This window comes from Belonocnema kinseyi, chromosome 5 (assembly GCF_010883055.1).
Source record: "Belonocnema kinseyi isolate 2016_QV_RU_SX_M_011 chromosome 5, B_treatae_v1, whole genome shotgun sequence".
NCBI lineage: Eukaryota > Metazoa > Arthropoda > Insecta > Hymenoptera > Cynipidae > Belonocnema > Belonocnema kinseyi.
In genome coordinates this window covers 135,453,083-135,462,059 of record NC_046661.1, presented here as the reverse complement: position 1 = coordinate 135,462,059, position 8,977 = coordinate 135,453,083, and the positions used below count along the sequence as shown (strand labels likewise).

Below are 8,977 nucleotides of genomic sequence, written 5' to 3'. Positions count from 1 at the left end.
ATCTGAAACTTCGCAGATGTATTCAAAAATAGTTAAAGAAGTTATAATAAAAATTTCAGCTTTTTAGCATGGATTTCGTTTCACGCTAAAACCACCTTAATAAACGCTAATTGGGTCGTACAAGATAATAGCAAATTAATCTTTCAAGCCTTCCTACTATAGAGCCGATACTAGATCCATTTAAAATAATGGCGGATTAATCTGCATGATCTGATTTGGTCCGAAATCGTCGTTATTATCATCATCAACATCTTGTCAAAGGCTGCGACGACCTTCCAGATCGATTGGATAAGGTTTTAAATGCGCTAGTGAAGGCTAGCTTAACTTTAAATCCGTCCTACATGTTTATTTGGTGCCCACAAAGTCGGTTGTTACAAAAACGGAATTTTTTACGAATGCTTTCAAACCGACTGCAGAAATTATACGCCATCAATGATTTTTCTGTACCAGAAGATACCCCTGATCTGCCCATGCATCTCAATTGAAATCATGGAAATCGGGGATCTTTTTGGTGATCCGGAACTTATCGGCAGAGAAGAACAAGTTTAGAGAGCCAAAGAATTTATTACAGGTTCAAAAGAAGGCACCGAAGAACATAGGGCTTCAGCAGCTAAGGATCTTGGCAGAAAAGATGTTTCTGGAAAACTTAGAAGAAGAATTACGAAACGCTTAGAAAGTCGCGATGGTCAAATTTAATTGGAATATTGATTCATGAAAGTGTAATTTGATTCTTGCTAATTAGATTGAGAATAATCAATATGTAGGATGGCTGATGTGCTTTCATCTTGTGGATATTCATGATATTATTTACTGGATAGTTATTTCTTGCATTTGAACTTTACTCGTATTACCTTCTACGATTTAGGTAGTATGTGTAATATTCCGATGTATATGCGCAATCAATCATTACCAGAGTTTCACTTTGTGCGAACTGCATTTCATAACCAATCTTTTAGCTTAATAATAGACTCTTTCATATATTAAAAGCTTTAACTTACTGTAAAATAGTGTCGTTATAAAAAATATTGATAATTTTAATGCGTTATTTCAAGGTGAATAGTATAGTGCGGGATGTGGAAAAAACAGCGGAAGAAGAAATGCGTTTAGCTAGTGAGAGATTTACAACTTCTTCAAAACGTCTGGAAGCTGATAAAGCTTCTTTAGAAGAAAAATTGATCGATAAGGATTTTGAAATTACTGAACTAAGAACTGCCCTTGATGAATTGAAAAGAACTGCCGAAACGCAGGTACTTTTTTCAATTTTATATAAAGGAATGACAAATTAGTTTACTACTTCCTTTTTAAATAAAAAAAAAACATGGTTAATACTTATTAACTTGAAGAGAATTAATTTTCAGATGTAAAACTAAATTAACAAAGGGTTAAACCATGTTTTTTTCTAGTGAAAAATAAATTAGTGAATTATTTGTATTTCCTGCATTTTAGGAAAGCTTTAGTCAGAGCTTGCAAGCAGAATTGGATCGTGCAGAAACTGACTTGGCTGAAAAGAAGGAGGAACTGAGAAATTTGAAAGATCATATTAGAAGTGAAGCTGCGGAAATGGTTGCGAGAAGACGAAGGTAAATTTTATCAGTATTCTTCTGTTTGATTTTGCTTGATTATTCATATATAATTTATTCTTCTTGATTCCTTTTCATTCTTTATTCCTCCTCATTCTTTTGATCCTTAATTCTTCTTCTTTATTGTTTGTGATTCTTTATTCTTTTTTAATGAAATTTCGGAAAAAAAATTTTCTTAAAATTTTTTATTTTGTTGATTCTTCTTTTTTATTCTTGGTTTTTGTTACTTCTTCTACTTCTTGATACTTTTTGATTTTTATAATAGAAATTATGGAAACTGTGTTGAAATCTTGAAAAAAGAGATTTAAAAATTTTTTATAATCCAAAATTTCCTGAATTTTTCATTTTTCATGATTATTCTTGAGTTGCATGGTGCTTGATTTTTCTAGATTTTCCTTATGTAAATTATGAAAAATGGGTTGTAAGTTTGAAAAAAACGGAAAATCTTACTGAGAAAACAGGGATAACCGGGAAACGACCGGGATTTTTATGAGACCGGAAAAAACCCGGAAATGAGAGTGAATTTATTTTTCGGACCGGAATTTTACAATTTTTAGAGAAAAAAATCTGTTCAAATTTTATTACAACCGTTTAATAAGCATGTAATTAGACGAAATATGTATCTCTACATATCGCTAACAAGCCATGCAACGCATGCGTACGGACACGCCATTCGGCGCATATGCGACTCAATTGTTGACACATCTGTCTCTAACCTTGCCCTCACGACGTGCGGCTTGATCTGCACGTCGGGTCCGCATCATGCCGGCTTCATGCGGACATTTTGCTATCTGGGGAGTCGAAGTACTCATGCGAGCAGTCAGGCGTAAAAAAACAAAAGCGGAGCAGGCTATAATGAGTTAGTTGCCACCTACCGTCAGCCCCGAAATCGGAACTATAGAAGAGTTTCACTGTATTAAAAAAGGAACATTTTTATTTGTTGTAATCCTTAATCAGATTAATTCTTCTTCATTTTCGATCCTCCTTCTTGTACTTTTTGGTACTTCTTGGTTCCCCTATTGCAAATATCTACATAGTTCACCAATAGGATTCTATATAAGGATCCTATAAGTGACCTATATAGGATCCTATGTAGGATCACCTATATAGGTCAGTATAGGAGCCACCTATTGGAAATGAAACAGCTTCCTGCATAGGATACTATATAGAATCCTATTAGTGACCTACATAGGACAGGTGATAAAGCGGAAGTGTTGCGCAGTAGTTTCCTATAGCAGATACAGCTGCGCAGTAGTTATTTTTGACTATGCGATTGCCTAGTAGTAGGAGCCTTTATAGGTTCTTATATGGATTCTAACCTAGGAAGATAGACCCCATACCCTTACCATAGAATAATTTAGGATATTATAAAGGATCCTGTGCAGGAAGCTGTTTCATTTCCTATAGGTGGCACCTATACTGACCTGTATAGTTAATCCTATACAGGATCCTATATAAGTCACTTATAGGATGCTTATATAGAATCCCATTAGGGACCTTTACAGGCACGTATATAGGTATTTGCAGTAGGGTCATTATCTCTCTTTGTTCTCGTGTTTTTCTTTAATTCTAGATTCTTCTTTTTCTTGCTTTTTGGTATCTAGTTTTTTTGTCTTCTTATATTTGAATTGAAATTGTCTAGGTTTGAAGTCGTTATGTCGGAAAATCAAGCTTCCGTCTGCGCTCTGACAAATCGCATCTCCGAGAGCGACGCGGAAGTGAAGAGACTTCAGAGAGAACTCGAGAATAGCGAATCTGCTCTGCGTGAGCATCGCGAGTTGTTGAGCACTGTGCAAAGCAATTCGAAACTCCTTCAGGAACAGGTGCACACCATTGCGGACCAATTGAAGCTCAAGGAGAGTCTCGTCGACCAAATCGAGGAGAACTGCAAAACCGAAATTCAGTCCATTAAGGTGGCCTTGGAATCCAAAATTGAATCTGTTATGGAAGATACTGCAGTACAAGTCTCCAAACTTGAGCAAGATTGTTTAAATAAATCCAAAATCAATTCTGAGGTAGGACAAAATAATATTCAATAATAATATTTAATGAGTAATATTAAATACAATAGAAATTCAAATATTTCAATTTTTTCAAATATATATAACTGAAATGATACAAGCAATCGTGAAATCTTTTCAATTTATTCGAAATCTTTGACATTTTTAGAAAATCGTTTAAATCTTTGTAAAATGTTTCTGATATATTTAGAAATCTTTTCTAAATATTTAAAATAGTATTTCTAAAATCTTTATAAAATTATTAAATTATTTGGACAATCTTTAAAATGTATCTGAAGAATTGGCAAAATTTTTAGGAAATAATTTAAATCTTTTTGAAATTGTTTAGAAATATTTTTAAACTATTTGATATTTGTACATTTATTTAAGTCTGTGTGAAATCTTTTTAATATATCCGAAATCTTTGAAAAATCTTTGGGAAGTAATTGAAAGATTTGGAAATATTTTTAAAATATTTGAAATAGTTGATAATATTTGTGAAATTATTGAAATTATTTAAGAATGTCGTACGTGTTTGCTGGGTAGGGTCTTAATTCGAGGTCATTCCAAATCACATTGTGAAAAAAAATAAATTAAAACAAAACATTTTTAGTTGAAGCAGTTGCTGGACGAAATGGCGCTGAAATGGAATCAAGTGCAAAGCACGCTCTTAAAACTCGAGGAAGAAAGTGATGAGCAGTTGACGGAAATTGTAAATTTACAAAACACAAATGAAAAACTGAAGGTGGATTTAAAAAAGCAGACAGCCCTCGCGAACGAGAGCAAAGCTCGTGAAAGTGAAATTGTTGAGGTAATTTTTTCTTAAAAGAAATGAACTTTTAAACCAAAAATCTTGTCCACGCGTAAAGAAAAAAAATCTAATCTTTATTTTCTTCCAGGCCAAGGCACAAATAAAAGACTTGAGTATTAAGGTCGAAACTTTAGAAGCGAAAAATCTCTGCTTGAAGGTAATTTTAATTAAAGTAAAAACTTGAACAATTAGTGAATTATAAAAATGTATTTTAATAATTAAAATTTTGTGTTGAAGGACGAAATGGCTCAAACTGAGGAAGAGATGCAAAGCTGGAAAACTGTGGAAAATTCTTTGATGGAAGATGTCGAAAGGGAGAGAGCCGGTCGCGAAAAAACCGAACGGTACTCATTCTTCTCTCTATTGAATTCTTTTCAATGTCTAAAAATTCTTTAGAAGTTATTTGATTCGTTTTAATTTTTTTGATTTCCTTTCACTTATTTTGAATTCTTTTGAAAGATTTACGCTGAATTTGAATTAACTTAACCTGAATTCTTTTTTATTACTTTGAATTCTTCACAAATTTCTTTAATTCGTTTAAATCCTTTTGAATCCCTTTAATTTATTTTGAATTCCTTTGAATTCTGTCTAAATTCTTTTGAATTCTTTTCACTTATTTTGAATTCTTTTAAAGAGTTCATGCTGAATTTGCATTAACTTATCCTGAATTCTTTTTAATTCCACCATAGAATTCTTTTAAATATGTTTGAATCCACCCTGAATTCCCCCTGAAGTATTTTAAACGCATCATGAATTCTTAGTCAATTTCTCAAATTCAATTCAATTTTTTTTAAAGCCACCTTATATTTTTATCAATTTCATCGAAATGTTATAATTTTCCTCAAATTACTCTAAATTACTCCATTTTTATTTAACTAATTGTTCCATTTTTTGTTCTTAGAATTTTTGTTTAATTCACTAAAACTATCTTATTCTGCTCAATTCAATGAAAAATTTTTAATTTTTCAAATATTTGCCTAATTCACTTAAATTCTTAGGGATTTTATTATACTTTCTTGAATTCCCTTCAATTCCGTTAAATGTAATTCTAGTTTACTGAAATCATTGGAATATTTTGTAACTTTTTTTTAATTTTCCTTGAATTATTTCGAAGTTGAATTGAATAGTTTTAAATTCATTCTGAATTCTTTTGAATCCTGTTAAATTCCTTCAAATTCTTTTGAATTCGTTTGAATTCTGTGAAATTTTCTCAAGTCTTCTAGTGAATTCTTTGAAACTCATTCAGTTTTTCTCAGATTTCCTGAATTCTTTTTAATTAATTTGAATGGTTTGGAATTCTCTTAAATATGTTTGAATCCACCATGAATTTTTTTAATCTACCTGCAATTTTTATGCATTTCATTAAACTGTTAGAATTTTCCTTAAATTACTCTAAATTTACTCAATTTTTATGTAACTCATTGTTCCATTTTTTGTTCTTAGAATTTTTGTTAAATTCACTAATACTATCTCATTTCACTAAATTTTCACTGGAATTATTTTCAAGTCATCCTGAATTATTTTGAATTCCTTTGAATTATTTTGAATTCCTTTGAATTCTTTCCAAATTCGTTTGAATTCTTTTGAATTCCTTTAATCTTTTTTAAATTTCTTTTGAAGAATTCACGTTGAAATTGCATTAACTTAGCCAGAGTTGTTTTTCATTCATTTCAATAATGTTGAATTCCCTTAAATATGTTTGAATTCACCCTGAAATCCCCCTGAAGTATTTTTAACTTACCTCGAATTCTGAGAAATTTCCTCAAATTCTTCAGAACCCCTTCAAAGTTTTTATATTCAAAATTGAATTGCTTTTAATTGAATTGAATTTTTCTAAAATCCACCTTTTATTTTTATGCATTTCAATAAAGTGTTATAATTTTCTTTAAATTATTCTAAATTTACTCCATTTTTATTTAATTTATTGTTTCATTTTTTTTAAAGATTTTTTTTTTAATTCACTCAAATTCTTAGAAATTTCCTTATAGTTTCTTGAATTCCCTTCAATTCCTCAAAATGAAATTCAAGTTTACTGAAATCAGTGGAAAATTTTGTAACTTTTTTTTATTTCCCTTGAATTATTTCGGAGTTAACTTGAATTGTTTTCAATTCATTCTGAGTTCTTATGAATCCTTTTAAATTCCTTTAAACTTTTTTGAATTCGTTTGAATTCTATGGAATTTTCTCAAGAATTCTAGTGAGTTCTTCGAAACCCATTCAGTTTTTCTCAGAAAAATATACTATTTGATCTTCTTTAGTTTTTTTTCTTCAATTCAGACTGAAGTCTTTTAAATTTAAACGCACCTTGAATTCTCAAAAATCTAATCAAATTCTTCTTAATTCTTCTGAATTGTCTAATTTCTAAATCGAATTGCTTTTTTTTATAATTCACCATGAAATTTATGAATTTCATCGAATCCTTCTCATTTTCCTTAAATTCACTAAAATTTTCATAATTTACTCAATTTAATCGAAGTTGTTTTATTGCATTTTTTGTCTAATTCACTCAAATTCTTATGATTTTGTTCAAAGTCTGTTGAACTGCATTGTATTCCTTTAAGTTTATTGCAATTTTACTGAAATCCATAGAATATTTCGGATTCTTATCTTTTTCAATTCATCAGAAAAAAAACCTGAATTCTTTGGGAAGTAACTAGAATTCTTTTCAATTCGTTCTGAATTATTTTAAATTCCTCTGTATTCTTTCCAAATATTTTCAATTCATTTGAATTCTATGATGTTTTCTTATATATTTTCCAATACCACTCTAATATTCTCAATTCACCTAATTCTATTCAATCAAATAAACTATTAGATCTTCTTTAGATTCTGTTTTTAAGTCTGTTTCTGCTTTTTTCTCCTTTTGATTGAGGTAAATTTGGCTGTGGTAGGGCAGCTTAAATTAAATGTTCAATTTTTAATTTAAAAAAAGTTAAAATATTGTTGTAATGTTTGCAGTGACATGAAAGTCCTTTCCGAAAATTTCGAGCGTTTCAGAAGTGAGTATGAAGAACTGACAGAGAAATATACAGAAGTTCTGGGTCATCACAATAATAATCAAAAAATCAAACACATCTCAAAATTGAAGGACAAAATTCTTACTCAGCAAAAGGACAATCTTCGGTTGAAACAGGTTCGTTTTCTCGTCGCCGTTGGCGTTCTGATTGGTTTCTACTGGATTTGGTTCAATTTTGTTAACAAACCTTTATCGTGCTACACTCCCAAAATTTTCTAAAAGTTCACAAACAAATGCTGAGTAGTTTTAATTTCATTTTAATTACAATTATTTTTAATTTTTATTAATTTTAATTACTTTTAATTTATTTTCGTATTTCGTTGATTCTTTTTCGTGATTATTTTTGATTCCGGATTCTTCAGTATTCTTTGTTTTTATTTATCTTTATTCTATACGATTTTTCTTGATTCTTGATTATTATGGATTTTTTATTCTACTTCTTGTTTCTTTTTTCAACCTTGGTTTTTCTTCTTGATTCTTTTTTTTTATCTTGATTCTTCTTAATTCTCTTTGATTTTTTCTAATGCTTCATTCTTCTTCTTTAATTCTTGAATCTTCTGCTTAATTTCTTCTACTACTACTACATTGATTTCTTATTTGCTTATTATTTTTCTTGATTATTTTTCTCAATTCTTCTTGATACTTAATGCTTCTTGAATCTTGTTCTTTTATATTTTTGGATATTCCTGATTTTTATTATTGATTCATCTTTTTTTAAATCTTGATTTTTGTCATTCTTGAGTCTTCTAAATTCGCTTGATTCTTCTTTATTCTTAATTTCATAAACACAATTTTAAAATGGCGAATTAAGTTTTTTTTATACATTTAGTACAAATTAGTGCTACAAGAATTTTGGGGTATATACCTAAGTTGGAAACAAAAAAAGCCAATACTGTGACAAGGAAAATCCAACGAGGTTTATCGAAATAAAATAGTACAAATAACTTGAAATTATAGGATAAATTAAAAGACAAGAATGGATTGTTATAAATCATAAGGAATTTATTTTTCTCTATTTTTCAATGAAATTCATATGAAAATGTTAACATTTTTCTTACCAAAATAACAATAAATTATTAAATTAAATTTATTAATATTCAAAATATTGTTTATAAGCTTCACGCTTGACGTTTAATTGATTATTTATTCTAAAAAAGATGTTTAAAGTAGTTTATTCAGACTTCCAATTCTAACCTCAAATTTTTCCAACTTCTTGGGTAAGTAATTTGATAGTAAGTCATACATTTAATTTTTCAATAAAAATGAGTAAATATGCATTAGCATTTAATGTTGCAGAATCATATTAAATATGATAAATATTAATAAGATTAATATTATCGATTTACTTGCAAATTTAACTGTTTGGTTATACATTTTGATATAAAATTCATCTTAAGGGCATGTGACACAGCTAAATACCTACATTACCGATCACAGTTTTTCAGTTCACTGAATGTTCTTTAAAACGTAAGAACTTTTTTTGTAAATAAAATATCGAGCTGAAACTTTGGGAAATGTATTAGAGTACAATAAAGTACGTTCAGGTACTGCATTTTGGTAGGAACTTCAC

At 29.5% G+C, this 8,977-nt stretch overlaps 1 protein-coding gene across 1 annotated transcript in view; it reads left to right on the top strand.

Moving 5' to 3' along the window:
- LOC117172732 (hyaluronan mediated motility receptor-like) overlaps positions 1-8,977 on the top strand; it is a 42,899-nt gene that overhangs the window by 30,563 nt on the left and 3,359 nt on the right. Inside the window, exons 8-14 of the mRNA XM_033360902.1 lie at positions 1,053-1,247; positions 1,447-1,580; positions 3,223-3,595; positions 4,194-4,391; positions 4,480-4,548; positions 4,629-4,735; positions 7,350-7,524. Coding sequence (XP_033216793.1) covers positions 1,053-1,247; positions 1,447-1,580; positions 3,223-3,595; positions 4,194-4,391; positions 4,480-4,548; positions 4,629-4,735; positions 7,350-7,524 — 1,251 coding nt within the window. The remainder of the gene's footprint in view (positions 1-1,052; positions 1,248-1,446; positions 1,581-3,222; positions 3,596-4,193; positions 4,392-4,479; positions 4,549-4,628; positions 4,736-7,349; positions 7,525-8,977) is intronic.